The following is a 24,660-nucleotide window of genomic DNA, read 5'->3' as shown; positions in this document are numbered from 1 at the left end:
TGTTACTAGTATGAGTAGCATGTTGCCAGCTCTTTGTTAGCATGATTAGCATGTTGTTAACATGTTTATAGAATGACTATAGATTGCTAACATGATTACTGTGTTGTTAGCATGTTTCTAGCATGATCATCATTTTGCTAGCATGATTAACATGTTGTTAGCATGTTTTTAACCTGATTAGCATGTTGCTGGCATGATTAGCCTGTTGCTAGTATGTTGTTGATAACATGAATAGTACATTGCTAACATGTTTTAGTATGTTGCTAGCATGATTTAACATGCTGTTCTAGGATAGTCATTAAGCTTTGCTAGTGACAGACAGCTTAAACACTCTGATTAGCATTGCTGTTAGTATGTTGCTAGCATGTTTTTAACATGATTAAAAAAAAACATGCCTGAAAAGAAAAAAAGGGGAAAAAAACCTTCCGTATTATGAAACACGATAAAAGGACAGAGAAATCTAGAAACCTAAGCCCAGAATCCACTGATCTCATCTATAAAATGCTTTCATATGACCCAACACTTGAGGTCAACTCTACTACATCAGGCAGCTTAATTTAGTGTTAAGAAAATCTATTAGAGGATAGTAGCAGATGCTAATTGCCATAGGAAAATCAAATATGCAAACATGAACGCTTTCATGATGTCTGTAAGAGCTGTTGGACATGAAGCTGTCTCACAGGATGCTGGGGCTGGAGCGTGAGGATAAACTCTGAACTGGCAGATGTGTCTAACACTGCTTTTGTGCTCCAGGGACACATATGATCATGGTTTTGTTTTAGTAAATGTAACTGTTATATTGACAGAAATGTCAAGAGATTTGCTAAAGAATAGTTCACCCAAAATGAAAATTAGCTGAAAATGTACTCACTCTCAGGCCATCCAAGATGTAGGAGTTTTTAGATGTCACTTTGTACAGAAACACTACACGTCTGCGCACATACGCATTCCTATAGACTGAACATGTAATAGGCATGTGCATAATGTCACCGTTTTCACTAATTTGCGTTTTTGTAGTTTATACGGAGACATTAACTGTATTGTTTTCAAAAATGTGCATTTTGAAACTTGTTTTCTAAAATGTGCATTTTGAAACTTGTTTTCTAAAATGTGCATTTTGAAACTTGTTTTCTAAAATGTGCATTTTGAAACTTGTTTTCTAAAATGTGCATTTTGAAACTTGTTTTCTAAAATGTGCATTTTGAAACTTGTTTTCTAAAATGTGCATTTTCAAGCCCTCATAATGCCATTGTTGTGTAAATGAACGGTCAAAAAACATAAAAAAGTTAGATTTTTCGTTGAAAACTATGTCATGTAAACACCTTAAAGCAGCACTAAGTAACTTTTGGCGCTCTAGCGGTTAATAAACAGAACTGCACACATTCCACGGAAGAACATTCTGACCGGAGCTACTTCTCTAAGTTCATGTCTCTGGCGATTCACGCAGGTATAAGTTCCTCCGCAGCGGTGACGACCCGACCAGGCTACAAAAGTCCAAATATAAGTACTTATTATAAGTGTACCGTAGTGATTCAGAATAAGACAAAAACGCAGTTTGGAAGATGAATTCATGATGTACTCGCTCATTATATACATTTTGAACACAGAAAAAGTTACATAGTGCTGCTTTAATCGTAACAGATTTGGAGAAATGTAGCATTGCATCACTTGCTCAGCAATGGATGCTCTGCAGTGAATGGGTGCCGTCAGAATGAGAGCACAAACAGCTGATTAAAACATCACAATAATCCACAAGCACTAAACTCCATTTCAGTCCATCATTTAACAGATTGTCGATCGAAAAGCTGAGTGTTTGTGAGAAACAAATCCATCAGTTGCTTCAACTTTATTCCATCACTTCTGGCTAAAATACCAGTCCATAATAATCCATAATAACAATTCCTCCAGTGAAAAAGTCCATCCACTGCTGTCCTCTCACATCAAAATCCACTCAGAAACAACGGTTTGAAGTTAAAAAACATCCTAATGATTCATTTATTTATTACAAACACACATGTTAACTGATGGACTGGAGTGGTGTGGATTATTGTGATGTTTTTATCAGCTGTTTGGGCTCTCATTCTGACGGCACCCATTCACTGCAGAGCATCCATTGACGAGCAAGTGATGTAATGCTACACTTCTCCAAATCTGATGAAGAAACAAACTCATAATCTTGAATGGCCTGAGGGAGAGTAAACTTTCAACATAATTTTATTTTTGAGTGAACTATTCCTTTAAATAATCTATTAGGAACAAGAAAGTCAACTTCCTTTTTATTTCAACTGTTGTTCTCATCTATTACGAAAAACAGGCCTTGTTTGATTTCAGATATTACAAGATATGTGTTAAATCATTAAGAGAGTCTGATGAAAGGAAAACAATATCTGTGAAAAAGCAGGAAACAAATATTCTCATTAGAAACACATTCTCGCCTCTAGTGGTCTACTTAGTCTGAATATTTTAACTAGCTCTAAATAAATAAGGTCTTATTTATATTGAGTTAGTTTTACTTACAGCAATTAAACGTAGAGGATTCTGTGCTGAATTTAAAAGACTCAGGATGCTTGGATGATCAATCACATCGATCATTTTATGCAAACATAATTAACAATCAAATGCATTAATTGCAGTTATACAGTTCATGCGTGTGGATGAACAGGAAAACCCCTTATAATCATATGGTATTAAAATCTGAAGGGTAAAAAAATGATTTTTCAAAGGATATGGTTTTGAAAGAGAAATATTAATCACAGCCAAAGGAACACAGCAGACTGTTAAAAACTTTCAAAGTTGCACCTTTCGATCCCACATAGAAAACAACCAGAGGTAAATCCTTGTGAAGCTGCATGTCCACTGTGACCAAGCAATGGAGATAAAATGAGGATACAGAAGAGGTACAGCTCAAGGTTTTGAACGCACTGCTGAGAAAGACTTGCATCATTTTCAGCTTATGATTCCTTTATTTCTACTGTGCGGAGGAAACCATTATAATCTAAGGAATAATAAGTAAATCATCAGGTTCTCAAACAGGCTCAATAACAAGGGCTTGTTCTGCTGGCGCATATTTTAAAATACTTTTTCAAAAGCAATTAAGTATTGCTATACTTGTATTTTAATTAAACATTAAGAGTTCTTTTCAAGTCAAATTACAAACAACTTCTTTAAAATAGCTCTAAATAATAGTGCTCTTATATAACATTATATACAGTATATGGGGTCTTTAAGATTTGTTTTTAAGAAATTAATACTTTAAATTCAGCAAGGATGCATTAAACTGATCGAAAGTGACTATATTCATCAGAGAATCCTAAAAAATGTATGCAGCACAACACTGATAATAATCAGAAATTTTTCTTAAGCAGTAAATCAGCATATTAGAATGATTTCTGAAGGATCGTGTGACACTGAAGACTGGAGTAATGATGCTGAAAATTCAGCTTTGATCACAGCAATAAATTCTATTTTAAAATATATATAAAAAAAATAGTTATTTTAAATTGTACAAATAATTCAATATTTTACTGTATTTTTGATCAAATAAATGCAGCCTTGTAGCGCATAGGGGTCAAAAACTTTCAAAAAATCTTACACACTCCAAATTTCTGAATGGTAGTGTATATATTTGAATCACCACTGAAGAAAGATGGTTTATGACATCTATAATCAGGGGTTAATGGGCCATGCTAACCAGACAAACATATGGAAAGAAAGAGAAGGACAAAGAAACAGCATTCATACACTATAAAAGAGTTAGACAAAAGGAAACCGGATCATCATGTTAACAAATGAAGAGAGAAGTGTATAAAAAACCCAACTCCTCATCTGAACCCAAATCAAAGGAGATATGACGTCAACATGTGGAAAATCTAAACCGCTACTTTTATCTCTGCAAAATCTAAAATTAGAATCAGGTGCGCCAAACCAGATTAGAGCACTATTAGAAAGAAACTCGAGTTGTGTGGAGACATCAAAAAAAGCTCACTAGTCCAGGCAGCCATTTCAAAGGCTTTTGTAGTCAATCACTCCACAGTCTGAAATACCATCTACGAATACAGAACATTTCAAACCGCTGGCAATCTATTTAGGACAGGACATCCTCTAGTAAGTCTTGTAAGACTTGCCTCAGCCTGTGTCAAAATGCCCATCCAAAAGAGACTCTGCCCTACATGAAAAGTTAGGAAGGAAGCAGCCCCTGCTCTCGAAAAAGAGTACAGATCCATGAGTGCAGCAGAAGATCATGTCAAGGTGAAGATCGGGACTGCAGCAATGTGTCCTCTATGGAAGAGACAAAAATAACGCTGCTTGGCCGCACTGCCAGATGCCACATGCAGTGGAAATCTGCCTTCGACCAAAAGTAAGTACAGGAAGCTATAGAGTTCGGGGTTGGATTTCTGAAACACAGCAAGGCCAATCTGACATCATACAGCTAAAAGTGCTACCGCCAGACCCGGAGATCGGCTGAATGGATTCGAAAACGGTAAAACTCAACTGTTTAACTCCAGGGGAGTTGGAAAATGAGTCTATTTTCAAAAATAGTGGAGTGTTCCTTTAAATCTATAGTGTGAGAGCCTTGAATCAGGCCGCTAGCCCATCTCTCTTAGCTGTTTAAGAGTAATGTGTGATGCTTCTGTGTTAGGCGGGATGAACGCGGCCCTCTGTTGAGGCCTTTAATGTGCCTCACGGCAGCAGGTGTGGGTCTGCTTGTGCTCTGGCACTGAGGTAATAGGCGCTGGACTGATGAATTATGGAACCTGCTCTCGGCTGGCACACAGCACATTAAGCAAGCTGAGAAATTACAGGCCTGTTCTCCAGGAGAAGCAGCCTGTTAAAAAATTAGAGCTGGAAAAGATATTTATTCATGGCACCTATAAGACAGATGATCCTCACAAACAAACGGCCTCTCTAGATAAAGAAAACAATACATTTGTTTAGAACCTGACCTAGTTTAATCAAAAGTAGTTTGATCAAATACACACAGTTTCCCACCGCCGGATCCTCCGGATCGTGTAGATTGAGGAAAGGCAGGGGAATATCCTAGGGCAGTAAAGCTTAACAGAGATTATTTACATTTGTTCTCAGAGCAAAGCCCAGGAAGGATTTTCTCAAGCCGGAGGAATAACAGATGTGGAAAGTACACCCATGTTTTCTTGTCTCAGCTCTGTTAACAACTACTCCAGAAGAAAACTACCAACTTTAGAGACTCTGAGCAGTTTCTTAAATGAGAAGATATACCATACCCTTTAAATAGATAAGCTCAAGTAAAGGGGGACTAATCATGGGAAATAAAAGAGTTTGGTGTACTGTGTCAACACACTCTCATTCACAACACCAGTCCTCCTCTGTCCACCCATATCGCTTATTAAAACCAGGCTGCAAACATGTTTCATTCAGAAATCGTCACAACCAAGAATACATTAACATATGACCACCTCTCCCTGCTTTCACATATGAAGAAACGATGTTCTGATTGGCTGTCACACATCTAGTCATGTGATATAAAATTTTTATATCACAATAACTGACCCTTCGCCAGGAGTTTGATTGACAGGCGATCTGACCAATCATAACACAGAATCTGCCATTTTGTCCGACAAACAAACCAGACAGGAGAGTAGATTAACATCGGTGGACTTGAACTTGAAAATGGCGTGTATTGACGTCTTTCCTTACCTTCTGATGTTCATTCATGTTTATTTAGTGTTATAACTAGTAAAGAGGAAGAGGTTTGTGTGCCACTTGAACTGAGACGCTACAGCGATCTGTCACCACACATTAAAGAGCCACAAAATGGTATTTATTGTTTGAATTTCTTTAAAAAAAATGTAAATATTTGAAAGCTGAGACTTTGTTTCATACCAGAAGTAACCTGCTCTGTCCTGTCTGTCAGCTCGCTGTCAGTGTCCTCTTTGCTCCACAATGTATTTTTCATTGCGTGAGAACATGATGTGTGGCAAGAGAGTGCTTGTGCTCTGGCACTGAGGTAATAGGCGCTGGACTGATGAATTATGGAACCTGCTCTCGGCTGGCACACAGCACATTAAGCAAGCTGAGAAATTACAGGCCTGTTCTCCAGGAGAAGCAGCCTGTTAAAAAATTAGAGCTGGAAAAGATATTTATTCATGGCACCTATAAGACAGATGATCCTCACAAACAAACGGCCTCTCTAGATAAAGAAAACAATACATTTGTTTAGAACCTGACCTAGTTTAATCAAAAGTAGTTTGATCAAATACACACAGTTTCCCACCGCCGGATCCTCCGGATCGTGTAGATTGAGGAAAGGCAGGGGAATATCCTAGGGCAGTAAAGCTTAACAGAGATTATTTACATTTGTTCTCAGAGCAAAGCCCAGGAAGGATTTTCTCAAGCCGGAGGAATAACAGATGTGGAAAGTACACCCATGTTTTCTTGTCTCAGCTCTGTTAACAACTACTCCAGAAGAAAACTACCAACTTTAGAGACTCTGAGCAGTTTCTTAAATGAGAAGATATACCATACCCTTTAAATAGATAAGCTCAAGTAAAGGGGGACTAATCATGGGAAATAAAAGAGTTTGGTGTACTGTGTCAACACACTCTCATTCACAACACCAGTCCTCCTCTGTCCACCCATATCGCTTATTAAAACCAGGCTGCAAACATGTTTCATTCAGAAATCGTCACAACCAAGAATACATTAACATATGACCACCTCTCCCTGCTTTCACATATGAAGAAACGATGTTCTGATTGGCTGTCACACATCTAGTCATGTGATATAAAATTTTTATATCACAATAACTGACCCTTCGCCAGGAGTTTGATTGACAGGCGATCTGACCAATCATAACACAGAATCTGCCATTTTGTCCGACAAACAAACCAGACAGGAGAGTAGATTAACATCGGTGGACTTGAACTTGAAAATGGCGTGTATTGACGTCTTTCCTTACCTTCTGATGTTCATTCATGTTTATTTAGTGTTATAACTAGTAAAGAGGAAGAGGTTTGTGTGCCACTTGAACTGAGACGCTACAGCGATCTGTCACCACACATTAAAGAGCCACAAAATGGTATTTATTGTTTGAATTTCTTTAAAAAAAATGTAAATATTTGAAAGCTGAGACTTTGTTTCATACCAGAAGTAACCTGCTCTGTCCTGTCTGTCAGCTCGCTGTCAGTGTCCTCTTTGCTCCACAATGTATTTTTCATTGCGTGAGAACATGATGTGTGGCAAGAGAGCGCCATGGCTTGTCGGACATAGCAACAGTAACTAAGGGGGGCGGGTCTTTGCGAAGGATCAATTGGTACGCATGAAAAACACATAAACAACAAGGAGCAGGATCTAAGTGCAAAGGTGTACATTTATTAAACAAAACTAAGCATGCAAACAAAGCTATATACATACATGTGGAACTAAGGAACACTGAGCAAATCTAGGAAGAATTATAATAAATAATCAGAACATTTTCAACCAATATCTAGATATATTTTCTGAAAAGGCATGTTTTAATCCAGATTAAAATGTAAAAATGCATAAAAAATGTGAAATGTTTAAAAATAATAATCATTACTTAAGTATTTGGTGTTGTTTGATAAAGAAATAGTGAATACAAAAATCTGAATGGCTATTTGAAAACGTGCAGGTGTTAGAAACACAAATCTGCACAGCATTTTGTGTACCGGGGTAACCAGGCTGTTTTTGCTTTTCTATAAGCGCCACCTACTGTCAGAGAGTCAATTTGCTTTCTCAGTCCATCACACAGTGGAATGTTATAAATTTGAACCACTTGACGGAAAAGAAGCTATGGTGCATTACAAAAATCTAAACAATTCAGATAATAAAATACCTAGAATTATTCACAGCATTTTGAAGTGCCCACAATAACAATGCTGTGCATGTGTATATGAAGAGTTTGGTTCCAAAATGTGATAAACACCATTTAAAAAAAAATTGAGTTTCCGCCAAAATCAGTATTGTATTTTGTCAGTATTGAAAAGTCAATTTTAAATTTTACGCAAAATGTGATATCTGCCGAGTCATATAAGATTAGTATTGACCAAGTTCAGAGGCTGTCATATGTGGATCAACTTTCTATGTTGTGTATTTTTAACAGTTTCAATATGAAAAATGACTTTTATATTGATTCAATGGATTTATTGCATTTTGAATTAAAAAAAATGTAATGTATTTATTGCATTTTGGGGAAAAAATTACATTTTATAATAAATCTTTGAAAATCTAAATCTGGATTTTAATTTTTTTTATGTTATTATAACCTAAAGATGCTATGTGAAAGTTTGAAACAGAAAATAGTGGTTTTCATCTAGCCACTTTCTTGGTAAAGAAAACTCTAAATGGATTTATAGCGTTTTGGAACCAAACTCTTCATATGTTCTTTTGTGTTCCACAGATGAAAGTAAGTCAGACAGGTTTGGAACAACTTGTGTAGTAGTATCTAGTGTTATGAAATTCTGCCAAATATCTAACAGTGACATCTTCTCAAATTATGCGAGAGAAACAGAAAAACAACCAATAAAATTTTGGGCAAAAACGCAAGAACAGCTTTTCAATTATTTATTGTGGGATTACTTTGAAAACTTTAAATATTGATGCTGTACTGGAATGAGTGTTGGATATTCCACTAATAATATGCAATACTTCTAAAACCTAGATTCGCTTTGGGCAGCTGCATTAAAAGGCAGCCATCAATCAAAAGAGCAAGAGAGTCTAAAATATCAGCCTGGCATTTAGCAGCGGAGAGCTGCTGGCGACCGCTGCCGCACTCTCCGCTTTCCTCCGCAAACGCCCCCCTCAGCAGCACCGCTGAAGAATGACACAGTTAGACCCCGTGAGGCATGTTGGCTATTCTCAAATGAGGCATGCAAACCATCTCCCAGCGGAATAAGTCAGCGTGTCTTTGTGGGGAATCTGCAACTGAAGATCTGCAGTTTCACACTGCAATTCACCCCTGACACTGGCAGGAATTCTGGGGGCTGGAAATCACTTTACCCCGCTAAACCGGAGTACAGATCCTGAGCTGTGCAAAGATCTGCAGTGACAGATGATATTTTGGCCTGTATAACCATAACTTCCCTCATTTCACTGAGATTGGGAAGGGATTTAACAGCCAGACAGCTGTTTGCAAACAACACCAGATGTGAATATAGCAGCTCCATAACTAGTATAACAGTGAGATTTGGTAAATAGAATCAAACAATGCCCAGAGTCAAGAACTGTGTTAAACTGAATGCCTAATAAAATGTTACATTAAAACTCTGGAAAGAGCTGTATTAGTATCAGAAGGAGTTAGAATGAGCTGCAAGACAAAAGCTAAATATGGATAAAGGGTTCTAGGATTGAGTGTAAATGTTCTGCTATATCAAGTACTTCTGGTTATCACTACATTAGAGACTGAATTACAGATATCTGCCAAATCTAAATACTCTGACAGTAAATCATTTCAGATGCCATCTGTTCAGACATTGAAAAATACTCTTCTCATATCAGCAGCAAAGGACATTGATTCCCTCATGACTACTGCAGGCTGCTGGTTATTGACTGATACATTTGAAACAGGAGCTGTAGGTGGCATATCAAAAAGTTCATAAATTGACAGGTCAAGATCAGTGAGCAATGTCTAAAGCACGGTTTCCAGGCTTAAAATTCATACAGCTGAAGCATGTTGCAAATAACAATTAGTTCACAAGAAGCAAGCAGTTGATTCTCAATATGGGCTTTAAAAAAAAAAAAACTATTATCCACAAGTTTCCAACACCCCCATGAGGCCTTGCGTCAAAAGTGGGAGCATCTTTCGGTTCGAAGTAAACAAGCGGGACGTGACACTCATTCATTCAACAGTTGACAGTCAGTCATTCAAGATTTAGCAATCCAAACTTACTAACGATGTGGGAACACAACTTCAACGAACTTGAAAAGGGTGAAATAACAGTACCTTTACCCTCCGGCCTCCGCGGTAGATGGTTGGGAGGATGGCCTCGTATCACGTACGGTAGCATTTGTAGATTCAGTAACTTAGCCTGTGATGGTAAGACGATGAACAATTTGAAAAGCTCAGAGGCGTATCAGTATCTACACAGTGATAAAGTCGGTCGGGTGTTTTTTAACAATATCGGAAACTACCTTATGTATCTAAAAGCGGACATTGAGCCGAGCCAGAGCCTACACCTCTCACATCATAAGGCTTGGGTGCTAGCATCAGTGACAGGTGAAGTACACAAAGTACTAGGGATGCACCGAAATGGAAATTCTGGGCCGAAACAGAAAATTCTGGATGCACTTGGCTGAAATCCGAAACAAAATATGCTTTGTAATAATGATTTATTAAATTATTTTATTAAATAATACAAAGTAATTTTGCAAGACTTTTAATGAAAGTGACAAATAAAATTGGAGAGAAAATATATTAATATTAAATATCAATATATTATATTTATTCAGTATCATCAGAGCATGTGAGCAGAGCATAGCGGGGAGCAGATCAGTGAAGGAGAGGGGAGCGTTATTTTACCAGCGTTGCCCAGTACAGCTGTACTACACATGTTACAGCTAGAGATGTGCCGGTTTTCGGTAATGTGATAAATCGCGGTAATGAATATGCACAATATTGTTATCGTGGGCACTTTAAAATACCGCAAAAAAATATAGATCAAAATTTTGATTTTTAGAATGCTCATTAGTTTCTTTTTCATCAACCGTATAAAAGTACACTGTGTGTATGCTGCGTAGGCATGCGCACTCTAAACAATCTAAACAATCCCATTCCCCATGTGGAGTTGCAGTATGTGTATGTGTGTGTGTGTGCTGCGGAGCAGAAGACGCGTGTGCATGCCGATGTAAACAGTACCCGCATAGAGAGGAAGCATGGCAGAAGGAGGAACGCTGCTAACGATTTATCCTCATTCTCAAAGGGTGAAGTCAGAGGTTTGGAAATATTTTGGGTTCCAAAAAAATGCAGAGGGATTGCTGGTTGAAGACAGTTTCCCTTTGTGTAAGACATGTGGACGGAAAGTGGCAGCGAAACACAGGAACACGTCTAACATGTTCACTCACCTCCGTGACAATCATCCAGTCCAATTCAGAGAGATATAGGTAAGTTTATAAAACTTTGTCTCATTTCCGTGTTGAATACCACATAAAAACAATTAGTTGAATGACAAGATGCCAAAGTTACACAAACTATTTTCATTAGCATGTAATGTTAACTTGTTTCAATGTAGTTTAAGAGTTGGCTAGAGCTCCACTAGGCTAGCTATGCTAAAGTTTGCATCATGTATTTTAGAATAATTATTTAAATTATACGTTGATGGAATGCAATAAAGTCGTACACTGTCACAAAGTGCCAGTGAACTTGCCCTTTATAAATGTTTAGCTAGCTATAATAGTTAACACCGGCTTGGCTTGTTATTTAGACAATAATAATAATATGAATTTTAGTACTAGTGTTGTACAGACACGTTAGTATGTGTCAAGAATGCCCATTTAAATGTCAAGACATGTTAAAATTTCAGTGTTATAGAGTAATGTTTTTCTTCTCTATTTTCTTAATTTTTTCCTGTCTTTCTCTATTTACAGAGCAGCCATGCATCTAGCAGTGCTGGTTCGTCTTCAGCTGAAGCTATTGTTCAGCCAACAGTCAAAGAGGCATTCCAGCGTCAGGCTTCATACGGACCCTCATCTCACCGTGCCAAAGAAATCAATCAAGCCATAGCATATTATATTGCTAAAGATATGATACCAATTCACACTGTAGCAAAACCAGGATTTCAGAAACTGATGAAGACCACAGTTCCACTTTACAAAATTCCCTCAGAGAAGTTTTTCTCAAGAACAGAACTACCCAGAATGTACAACAGTCTAAAAGAGGAAGTTGGCAAGCGTATAGCCCAGGGAAAATGGTATGCAGCAACCACTGACCTGTGGGCCAGCAGTGGAGGAAGCGGACATCCATACATCAGCTTCACCATCCACTACCTCTTAGACTGGAAACTTCACCATCCACTACCTCTTAGACTGGAAACTTCAATCAAATTGCCTGGAAACATTTCTTTCCAAAGACCACACTGCTGACAATATCAGAGAATTTTTTGATAACATGTTGCAAGAGTGGGGCATCAACAAAGAGCATCTTGTCAGTGTTACAACTGATAATGCTACAAACATGAAAAAGGCATTCGAGAGTGAGACCACCTTCCCCTGCCAGTGGTTTGGATGTTTTGGCCACAACTTGAATCTAGCCATTTCTAAAGCTCTGAAAAATCAGAGGGTGGACACAGCAATCCGAGCTTCTCGACATTTGGTGCAGGGATTTTCAAGAAGCTGGAAGAGAAGAAGAGAGCTCAGAAGTAAACAAGAGGCCTTAAACATCCCTCAGAGGTCGCTCATCTATGATGTAGTCACTCGATGGGGATCGACTCAGAAAATGCTGCAGAGGTTTATTGAACAACAGCAGGCAGTCTGTGCTGTACTGGCAACTAAGAGAGGGGCATGGCATTTGATGCCAAAGGATGCAGATATTGCAGTCATTGAGCAAGTCTTAAAAATACTTGATCCACTCAATGCTTTCACTGATGCTTTGGCTTCAGAGAGCAGAGTAAGCCTGTCAGCCCTGAAGCCGGTGTTAAGTCACATCATCTCAGACATTCTTGATGTGAAAAATGAAGATCGTGCCCTTACCAAAGACCTGAAGAGGTTAATGAAGACAGATCTTGAGTCCAGATACACTGATGATGCAAAGAAGGTGATGGACTTGATAAGCTTTGTTGATCCGCAATGTAAGATAAGCTTTTCTGATGACCTTGAAGCCACAGTCAACGTCTGCACTGAGGAAGCCTCAAAACTGACAGAGATGACAACACTGAGTGAGGGAGCTGCCCAGACAGAGCAAACCAGCACAACCTCCCCCATCCCCAGCTTGGCTGCCCTCCTCAACAAAATCACCTCCACAAGGCAACAGAGGGCAGAGGAGGGTGAAGGCAGCAGCACCCTGAGCATGAAGTCAAAGATTGAAGCAGAGGTAAAAGTGTATCTTTCTGTGCCAGTAATAAAATCAGAGGCAGATCCATTGCAGTGGTGGAGTCTGCATGCTGAAGAGCTACCTCATCAAGCTACCGTTGCTCAGAAGTTTCTCTGCATACCCCCAACAAGTGTTCCTTCAGAGAGGGTATTTAGTGCTAGTGGACACATCCTCTCACCTCACCATGCAAAGCTCAAGCCAGAAAAAGTGAACATGCTCACATTTGTGCACTTTAATCTGAAGGACTAAAACATGACAGCTCAGAAGGACTACCCAGAAGATACCAGGAATCGGTTGAAAATGTTTACTGTTGACACTTTATAGTTCTATTACTCTTAAATATATTTAAAAGCAGTTAACAAAAGTTGTTCTTTTGCAGTTTGCACTTTATTCTGTTTGTTATATACAATTGCTCACTTTATACATCATTACTGTGTGTTGTTTTCTTTATATTTATTTGTATTTAAATGTTTGAGGTACTCTTTATTATTTAAAATAATTAAAGTTGTTATTAAAAGGACAACACTGAAGTTGGTTTATATTTTCAACCTTTATTTATCATATAATTGAATACCGTGATAATACCGTATACCGTGATAAAACCTTAATCAATTAATCGCAGCATGGAAATCTGATACCGGCACATGCCTAGTTACAGCACAGTAGCGCTATTGCAAACAGGAACAAGTTTACTAAATAGAAATTTCCTGCCGGCGGGTTGAGCGGACTTTGCTTTTTCAGTGAGCATGAGCAGTACATGAGCAGAATGTCACAGTGACGGCAGCTAGAGGGAGAGGGAAACCTACGCGCTGAACACTGCTGGCGGTGCAGCACTATATATTTTCAAAAACCAAAAATGCCATTTTCGGCGGCCGAAAAAATATCATTGGTATCCCATAGGAAAGAAAAATCAAAAGTGAGATCTCTTTAACATCTCAAATATTTCTCCTAGACAGAAATTAGGTTACTTTAAGATCAAATGGAGATTTTTGCTTGAGTCTCCTTCTTCTTAAACTTGTCTCCTGAGAAAAAACTCTAACATTCTCACAATGGTCTTCTTTAAAGCTTTAGAAGAGATCTTAATAACTTTACACATTGTGCTCAGATTTTTCTCCTTAGCTAGAGACTCTGGATCTCTCACATTTGTCTCTTTTAAAGCTTTAGAAGAGATCTCAACAACATCACACACTGTGCTCAGATTATTCTCCTTAGCTAAAGACTCTGGTGGTCTCACATTTGTCTCCTCCAAAGTTTCAAACAAGATCTCAACAACATCACACACTGTGCTCAGATTATTCTCCTTAGCTAGAGACTCTGGAACTCTCACATTTGTCTCCTAAAATGTTTAGATTAGAGATCTCAACAACGTCACAAACTATGCTTAGATTTTTCTCTGTAGCTAAATAATCTGGGGGTCTCATATTTGTCTCCTGTAAAACTTTAGAAGAGATCTCAACAACTTTACAAAGTGTGCATCAAGTCAAGTACTCAAAAGGCACTAAATAAAAGGGGGACAATCCTAAATTCAGAGTTAAAGGCTATATTGCGAGAGAAATTATGCAGAAATAAGGATAATGTTACTTTTTATAGGACAATGTTTATGTACTTAGGTACATAATTTGTTGTTGGAAATAGTAATGTACCGGATGCCTTAATCAAAACTGATCTACAAAAAATGTAACCCTGGAGCTTTGTTTGCTGAAAGGCGTATAAATGGCTTATGACTCAGTTTTGATTATTAATTGACTAATTTGATTATTAATACATATTACATGGAAGAAATGTTTGAGCTCATATTGAGGCTTTTGACTTGGTGCACACTTTGTAAAGTTATTGAGATCACTTCTGAAATTTAGAAAACTAAAGACATCTTAAGACAAAGCCGATATCTCAATGAGACATAGAAGAGAGTCACTCCTTAGTATCCTGAGCGTAGAGTTACTTCTGTCAGAGTCATAGCCTTATGGACAGCACATCGACGTGAAGGCACAACTGCACCTCAGACAACATGGGTTCGAATTCCAGCTAAAGGTACTTTCTTGCTCCTGTTCAATTCTCACCTGTCCAATCGTTTCCTGTCTCTACTCCTACTGTCCTGACCATTAAAGGTGAAAAACCCCATTGCAATAAAAAAAGCAACAGCAACCTCTGAGCAGTAAAACATTTTTTATAATGGAGTCTTGCAAGAGATCACAGCAAGACAATAAAGAGGTCTCACACGTTTCTCACCCATTGTCATATTGGATTCCTTTCTTTCAGAATTTTCGCATGTCTCAGTTGTGTCTACTTTTATTTCTCCTAAGGATTCTGAGACACTGTTGAGACTAAAATGAGAAATACATGAGAATCACAACTAAGTCTCCTGAGGTTAGAAAGAGCAACCACTGAGCAATAAACTATTTCTATAATGGAGTTTTGATAGAGATTGCAGCAAGACAATAAAGATATATTCTATGTTTCTTCCACCACATTCTCTGTTTTGACTCTTTTTTTCTCAAATATTTCTCGTCTCATTTGTGTTTACTTCCATTTCTCCTAAGGAATTTTAGGAGAAACATCTGAAATTCTGTTGATAATAAAATGAGAGATATATGAGAATCTCATCTAAGTCTCCTGAGCTTAGGAAAAGCAACCACTGAGCAATACATCTTTCCTATGGGATACTACTTCCGCCGCCTCACCGGAAGTTGTACCCACGTTCTTTTTTACAGTAGCGCCCCCCGGAAACAGGTGGATAATTAATTATAATTTGCCATGTAGAGAAATAATTTAAATGTGGCTTTAAATCACGACCATAAAAGAGGCAGAGCTCAGCTGGAGTCTGTTCCAATTAGCTGTCTTTCCTGATGATATTGATCATAATATGAGCTCTCCATGAATCCCGCGGAGCTGCGCGAGTATAATGTATCACACAGCAGACCCACATTGCTGCCTAAGGAGAGTGGAAATATAGAGCAGCATAAAAATATGCTGCGGTTAAGGCCTGGGGGCCCCCCCCCCCCAAAAGCAATAACACATATCTCTTCGATGCATTCATTGCAGAAGTCTTATTTATACAGATGAATGAAGAGTCAAGAGCTGCTACACTTGACTCAGCCCACAGGTCCTCATGAGGTGAGATCTGCTCAACAGCAGAAGCTGAGAAACCTGCTCTGGAGGGTAGAAAGAGGGGAAACTGCTAAATAATAAACTCAGTGGATGTGGAGGAAAATATTTACAAAGACACAGGAGTCTCCTTTATACTAGGGAAGTGAGCTTAGAAGTGAGAGTGTGCGTGCTATATTCCTGTGAATGGAGAGTCAACAGAAGTGGGGAGGTTTCAGGTTGTTCTTAAATCTACTGTAACACAATCTGACGACATCGATAGGATTTACGAAACCCCTTCTTACGGCTCATGAGAACCCAGCCATCTCGGAATACCAACATCCCCAATGCCGCAATCCAAAACCGTGCAGTCTGCGGCATGAGAGGACTGAAGCTGCTATTCCTCCGCTCGAGAACAGCAGGTCAGAGATTCTGAATAATTAATCACAGTGAAGTGCAAGCCAGACCGAAGCCAAGTAAAAACACACAGTACACTGTAGTTACAAGGGCTGAGTGATATACGGAATATTCACTAGGGGTGTGTGATACTGACAAATAAATTATATCTCAATGTTTTTTTGTACTTCAGCTAGTTTAGGCCTGTTGTGGACTCACAAAGCTCTTCATATTCTCTGTGGTTGGTTAGTTCACACATTATAGACATTATAGGGTTGTTATCAGTCAAATGAAACAAAAAACATTTTTGCACTGCAAAAGTGGCACAGGAGAAGCATCTGAAGTGGCATTTAGATTTATAACTGTTTTATGCAGATCAGAGTTGGCATAAATACATTTATTAAAAATAAAATTTTGAATAATGAAATGGAAATTATGTTAAAAAATAAAATGAGATTTTTAAATTTGAAATGAAAACTGCCAGGTGTAATGAGTGAGTCATTGAGTCGTTCACTCAAACTTTTTTTTTTTTTTTTAAACATTCGATTCATTCAGAAAGGAAGCAAGCATCTTTATCAATGGGTTATTAATAATTCACTCAAATGATTTATTCAAAAACACTGATTCAAAACGCACTTCATCTCTCTGTTGATCATGGCATCAGCTGTGCGTAATGGAGGAGGGATTGATTAGACGGTTGGCTGAATGGACTACTCAGTGTCATATTCATAAACGTATAACTCCACACAACTTGCTGAGGCAGCACAGTACAGGAACGGAATGGCGTTTGTGGCAAGTTTTAGTTTGGGAGATTGTTAGGATGTTGGAGGCAACAGCTGCTCCCTCTGTGTGATTAATGAGGTAAGACTTGAGGCAGACAATACTGCCTCTTCCCTCCGTCTCCAATCAAAACACAGCCTGAGCCAATGCAGACTGAACAGAGCGGGTCATAACAACATCGTGCAAGCCCAGTTCTCCCCGCAGCACGGTGGAAAGGACGGGTCAGCAGAAAGCTCAGATCAAAGGCTGTGTACTTTATATTGCCTCCTGCTAAGCAGCCTATGACAATCAAGGAAAGAAATCGGGACAAGGAAAGTCGAGAAATATCTATACGCATGTGGCAGAAGTGACCCGCTGTGACACCCTGATTCAAGGTCTTCATCTGTATTCTTCGACTCTCTGTCTGGCAGGAAGCAAGAGGAGGCAAAAAGGCTCCCAGAAATCCCGGCGGCGGGACTGATTACAATAAAAGACCCACAGTACTGGGGGAGCGAGCTCCTGGGAGCCAGGACACATTAACAGCACTAAGAGCCGTTTCATTCCAGCTCATTGCATGGCTCACAGATCAAGGCTCCATAGTCTTTCTGACATAAAATTGCCATCAGCATTTCTCTCCTCTGAATGCCAGTCTATAAACCGCTAGGCAAACTCCATAATTTGCTCTCGGGCGGTGATCTCGCAAAATGGGAGCTCGAGACGTTCGTGTGGCGGCCGCGTAAACAGTGCAAATGAAATTTGATAGGAAAATAGCGTAGGTGGCTAGAGCATCCCCACGGCCCACTTCATTTGAAACATGCGCCTATAGCGTGCTACACCCGCGCATATATATCTGCGACTGCGCTGCTGCAAATGTGACTTTAAATAAGACGAAGGAGGTGATTTACGAAACTCCACAGAGAATCGACTCTAAAACCTGAGAAGAAAAAAGACACATACCCGTATAAACTGTGCCCGGTGTGTTTACTGATAAATGCAGCTCATCATTTTGAATGATATTGGAGAAAGAACTAAAATGAGATGTTTGCTGCCTGTCGGATGACCCTCTAGTGTTTTCATTTCAGCATAATGAAAATCCATCCGTCTTGCAGTTGCATTTCATTCTAATCTCTTTGGAATTAAATCGACGCTTCAATGGCATTTTGGATCGCTCACCTTTTGCGCTCGCTAATAAATGATGCAGTGCAAATAAGAAATGAAATCTGAAATGAGCGCTGTGGATGTGTAGGTTTAAGTGACTCATGCGCACCAGCTGAGATGTTCTGCGGCTTCATCCAGCTGGCATAACGCAGCCTCTGCTCCCAGCGTCACAGCCATTCCTTCACATTGTGCTGCCGACTAACCAATGAGATGAAAAAGCCCTGAAACTAATTGGCCACTCTGACGGCACTGTGGGAATGTGTTTGAAGTTTTCACACTGGTACTTTCACACTCTTGCTGACTCAGTCGAGTGCTCTGCTTCTGGCCCACAGGATGCATCAGCCTCAGTCTCTGGCTAATACTGCAGCACAGGGAGGCAGACCAGCAAACATACATAGATCTTTTGCAGGCTGGTCCACACTGCAGCTTATTTGATCCAAAAACAGGTCATTTAGACCGAACCGGATCATAATACAACCAGTCCACAGTTCTATCTTTATAAAATGATTATGGGGTGAGCACATCTGAAATCTGACAGCAAAATAACAGAGTGTGTGAAACAAAGTGTTAGCTGATACAAATAATGACACTGCAGTTTCCATGACAGCACAGGCCAGTGTTGTTAACAAACACTAAAAATATTAAAAACAATTTTGTTAACTGACAAAGAAATGAGATCAAATATAAGGGACAAAAATACACTTGGAATGAAAATTAGAAATGTTGAGTTGGCAACTAGACGAAATAGGTTTAACTAAAACTGTAAATAAAAAAATAAAGCCAAGTAGAAATATCAATTAAAGCCAATAATAATAATAATAAGAATGACAAATGCACTTGAAAAAAATTCCTAAAATTAAAATAAAATAAAACTGAAAATATAAAAAATAAAAGGTAATTCAAAATACTACAATAGTACAACAATAATACTAAAATATAATATTTACCTGTACATTATCAGAAAATGACTGGGATAATGTTCCAAATTTCCATCCATCTAAAACTAACAAGAACAGACTTTTCCACAGATATATCTCAGTAAAAGAGTGGAAGTCTACCAGGAAAAAAAGTATGCCACTAGCAAATGTTTTCACGATATCCAAAATCAGTAGTTAGAAGTGCTAGGCTACACTGGCCATGGTGGAGTTTGGAGTGTGACTGTTTGAGGTTGTGGACAGGTGTCTTTTATACTGATAATGAGTTCAAACAGATGCCATTAATACAGGTAACGTGTGGAGGACAGAGGAGCCTCTTAAATAAGAAGTTACAGGTCTGTGAGAGCCAGAACTCTTGCTTGTTTGTAGGTGACCAAATACTTATTTTACCGAGGAATTTACCAATTAATTCTTTAAAAATCCTACAATGTGATTTTCTGGATTTTTTTTTCTCATTTTGTCTCTCATAGTTGAGGTATACCTATGATGAAAATTACAGGCCTCTCTCATCTTTTTAAGTGGGAGAACTTGCACAATTGGAGGCTGACTAAATACTTTTTTGCCCCACTGTATATATAGAAATGCCATTGTAAAGTACGGTGAGTTGATAGCTTACCTGACATGATAGGTTGTCCAGTCATGCTCATGGGGGCCATCCCGAGGTTGTTCATGGCAGTCGCCCAAGCATTAGGGTCCGACATGGGCATGGCTAAAGAGTTGGAGTCCATGGCAATATTTCTGAGCCCCTCTGAAAGAGAGAGAAAAACATAATCTGTGTTTGTATTTAAAAGTGTTTGCCTCTGTCTGGAATTTGTGCGACCTGAGATCTCAGTGATTAATTTGTTACTCAATAATCCCATTTAGTCCACATTTATGTAACCACATTTTTTTAAGGGTCTAAGAAGTTGCTGATGTATACTACTGTTCAAAAGTTTGGGGACAGTGAAATATTCTGATGTCTTTGGAAGAAGTCTCCTATGTTTGCCAAGGCTGAGCTAAAAACACTTGAATATTGAACATTTTAATATATTTAAATTGTAACTGATTGCTGTGCATCGCAGATGAATTTTCAGCGTCATTACTCCAGTCTTCAGTGTCACATGATCTTCAGAAATCATTTTAATATGCTGATCTGCTGCTCAAGAAATATTTCTGATTGTTATCAATGTTGAAAACAGTTGTGCTGCTTCATATTTTTGTGGAAACTGTGATAAATTTTTTTTCAGGATTCTTTGATGAATAGAACGTTCAATACCAGCATTTATTTGAATGAGAAATCTTTTGTAACAATGTATAAGTCTTTACTGTCACTTTTAATAAACGTGTTCTCGCTGAATAAAAGTATTAATTTCTTACTGACCACAAAAAACACATTCATGGTTACATTTATTGAGGTGTCACCGCTGGGCTTATAGTGTGTGTGTGTGTGTGAGAGAGAACATGTGCTTCCTGCGCGGAGGAGATAATTTCCACTGACTACTGAGAAAATGTCACTGTGTTTCGTGGTTGGTCAGGGAATTATTATACAGAGCTAATGAAAAACAGCAGTGATAATTCATTTTCAGGTTCTCCAGATGGATATCAAAGGTGGTTTTGGTCAAAACATCTAAAATTTATTTGGAACAGAAAACAAAAAATGACCTTCCCGACATCGTGACTTCATGCTTCGTTTCCTTATTTGAAGATAAACTACCCTTCAAGGGTTTACGGGATCTTTTAACATTTAAATAGCATCACGTCATGTCTGAATTAGCATGATTATATGTCAACAACTCTGATTCTGCTCTCAGCTGTTCACGTACTCGCACTCTGAAATGATTAGTCTCTATGGCAACACTCATAGTGCCAACATGGATCCATGTGCGGCTTTTGTTGTTGATAATTAATTTCTATTTATTCACCTCTATACTTCTTTGCAAAACACTGAAAAATAAAGTGAACCAGGTAACACTGGCTATAATAAAGTGACTTTTCAAACAGAAAAATGAAGCAGGAACCAGAATGACGTACTTTTAAATGTCGAAGGCCTGCCATTTCATTGCTTGAAATGGACAAAGACATGGATCGATTTTAACATTCGGAAACTCAATCACTCTGACATGACATCAGAGTGAATTCAAAGTCATATTTCACCAATACCATCCTGGTTTTGGATTCAGCAGATAGCAGAAATCACGCTCTGATGCTTCAGGAAGTGTGTGTGGTTGATCTTCTGCAGCTTCTCAGAGGACATCGTCCACGGCTCATCTCTCAGATGTCTTCCTCTCAGTCATCCAAAACAGACTGCAGAGGTCCAGGGTTTCAAGTGAAAGCAGTTGTTTAATCGTCTGTATCAGCGGCAGTGGTGTGAGCGGATTGGAGCGACAGGCAATTTCCCTCCCCGCCGAAAGCAGTCTGTAATCACGTCGTTCCAAATCCTCGCCGGATTTTCCATTTTCCGCTCCTCAATCACTTCACACTCATTGGTGAAAAAAACTTTACTCCAAAACTAAATACCATTCAAAAGTTTGGAGTTTTTTATGTTTTTGAAATAACTTTCTTATATGCGACCCAAGGCTGCATTTATTTGATCAAAAATACATCAAAAACAAAAACATTTTGAAATATTATTTCAATTTAAAATTTGGTACTTAAGAATTTTTTTGTAATGATTAGTAATGCTTAAAACAGCGGCACAGATTTTTTTTTCAGAATTCTTTGATGAATAATAAAAGAAGCAACATTTTAAGTGTTCTAGACTCTAGACCAGGGGTCCTCAAACTTTTTTCTGCAAGGGCCACATAATTTTCCCTTTCTTTAATGGGGGGCCGGGTCGGTTTGTAACAGAAAATTACATGGGCCGGAGTGACTACTAGTATTATTGTGGAGATTTTATTATGATTTTAAATGTATTTATTATGCCTCCTAATGCTAGAATAGTTTATTTTGTTATGCACCGTACAGACAAATGATTACTTTTCAAGAGACATATAGCCTATTAAAAGAGCATTGTTATTACTATCATAATGACATTTTTTCATATTCAGTGCTATTCAAAATCAAAACATTTACTTATGCATATTAATTAGTGTGAAATGTGGGCTTGCTTCTGGCTAGTGAGAAGTCCAATGTCAGGTTCCATTCCTGTCACAGCCCTTAACGACGTGCTACTTACTGGGCCAGACATGAACAACAGTCTGTTAGGTGTTCTTTTGAGGTTTAGAAAGGAGCCAGTAGCAATTACAGCAGATATCCAGCAGATGTTCCACTGCTTCCTTGTGCGTGAGGACTGTAGAGATGTTCTTTGTTTCATCTGGTACAAAGACAATGATCCAGCGAAAGAGGTTGTTGATTATCGGATGCGGGTTCACGTGTTCGGAAACAGCCCTTCACCTGCAGTGGCCATTTATGGGCTACGTAAAGTGGCACAAGAGGGAAAAGTTGAATTCGGCACAGATGTGCACCACTTTGTCGAAAGAGACTTTTACATGGATGATGCCCTGAAGTCATTCTCAACTGTTGAGAGAGCTATTGACATCCTCACAAGAACACAGAGAATGTTAGCTGCTTCAAACCTTAAGCTCCACAAAGTGGCCACAAATAAAGCTGAGGTGTTGGATGCATTTCCAATGGAAGATCGAGCCAAAGACCTTCAGAATCTCAATCTATTTGTAGACAACCTACACGATCAACGAAGTCTTGGAGTAAAATGGAGTATTATGACAGATGTCTTGACATTTCACATTCCAAAAACGGAAAGACCATTTACACAAAGAGGGGTGCTGTCCGTGGTCAACAGTCTGTTTGACCCTCTGGGTTTCCTGGCACCGATAACTATACAAGGACAGCTATTGCTTAGAGTGATGATGGTGCAAGGGGATTCAAGCCTTCCTGAGAGTTTCAAAGGAAGATGGATGGATTGGCAAAATTCTCTGCACAATCTCACTGAAATTCATGTACCCCGCACATACTCATCAACGTCCCTCTCTGAAGCTCAGAGTGTGGACCTATGTTTCTTCTCAGACGCTTCGGTCAAAGCTATTTCTGCAGTCGCATATCTCCGAGTCGTAGCCAAAGACGGGTTTAGAGAAGTGGGGTTTGTTCTAGGGAAGTCGAGACTTGCCTGATCTTACTGTTCCGAGGCTGGAGCTGTGTGCAGCAGTAATGGCCGTAAAGCAGGGGGCCCCAAACTTTTTTCTGCAAGGGCCACATAATTTTCCCTTTCTTTAATGGGGGGCCGGGTCGGTTTGTAACAGAAAATTACATGGGCCGGAGTGACTACTAGTATTATTGTGGAGATTTTATTATGATTTTAAATGTATTTATTATGCCTCCTAATGCTAGAATAGTTTATTTTGTTATGCACCGTACAGACAAATGATTACTTTTCAAGAGACATATAGCCTATTAAAAGAGCATTGTTATTACTATCATAATGACATTTTTTCATATTCAGTGCTATTCAAAATCAAAACATTTACTTATGCATATTAATTAGTGTGAAATGTGGGCTTGCTTCTGGCTAGTGAGAAGTCCAATGTCAGGTTCCATTCCTGTCACAGCCAGTCTCAAAGACTGATGCAAATGTTCATCAGTGAGTCTTGATCTCATTGGAGTTTTCATCAGTTTCATGCATGAAAAGGTTTGCTCACAAATATACGTGCTGCCAAAAAGTGTGGACATCTTCATTGCATGCCTTTTGATGTTTGGGTATGTCTCGTTAGGGAGTGCAGCATAGAATTCAATGAGACTGTTGGGCTTAAATGCGTCTTTCAGAACATCACAGTTCTATAACTCAGCCAACTCAAACTGATAAGAAGGCAACGCTTCATCAATGTCGGCAGCAAAGGGGTTCTGGAAAAGGCGGATTTCTTTAGCGTGGACATGTAGCTCACGGAATCGCACGTTAAACTCCGCCTTCAGCATTTCCAGCGCTTCCATGGACTTTTCAGCTGGGAATGGAGCCACTGGTTTCTCAGCTGAGAGACTTTGGGTAACGGGGAGATGAGTGAAGTCTTGCTTTTGCACTTGTCCCACAAGCAGTGCTAGTTTCACCTCAAATGCTTTTATGTGGGAATACATGTCACATATTAGTTTCCCCTTGTCTTGGAGCTGCAAGTTGAGGTCGTTCAACATTTCTGTCACATCTGTTAAAAAGGCGAGGTCCCATTTCCATTCTGCGTCGATCAGTTCTGGGACAGTTTTGCCCTTTGTCAGAAGAAAGGCGTTGATTTCGGGTAGCAGCTCATAAAAACGCCTCAAAACTCTGCCCGGGCTTAACCATCGGACTTCAGTGTGGTAAAGCACATCTCCATGAGCAGACTCTAGCTC

The 24,660-nt window shown here is 39.0% G+C and overlaps 1 protein-coding gene across 1 annotated transcript in view; it reads right to left on the bottom strand.

Annotated features, from left to right (window-relative positions):
* The window catches only part of LOC107553323 (ecto-NOX disulfide-thiol exchanger 2-like), a 273,927-nt gene that overhangs the window by 64,302 nt on the left and 184,965 nt on the right, over positions 1–24,660 (bottom strand). Inside the window, exon 4 of the mRNA XM_016235520.1 lies at positions 19,967–20,098. Within this exon, the coding sequence (XP_016091006.1) occupies positions 19,967–20,098 (132 nt within the window). The remainder of the gene's footprint in view (positions 1–19,966; positions 20,099–24,660) is intronic.

The sequence above is a fragment of the Sinocyclocheilus grahami genome, unplaced genomic scaffold (genome assembly GCF_001515645.1).
Source record: "Sinocyclocheilus grahami isolate Dianchi unplaced genomic scaffold, SAMN03320097.WGS_v1.1 scaffold470.1, whole genome shotgun sequence".
Lineage (NCBI taxonomy): Eukaryota > Metazoa > Chordata > Actinopteri > Cypriniformes > Cyprinidae > Sinocyclocheilus > Sinocyclocheilus grahami.
This window is presented reverse-complemented; position numbering and strand designations above follow the sequence as displayed.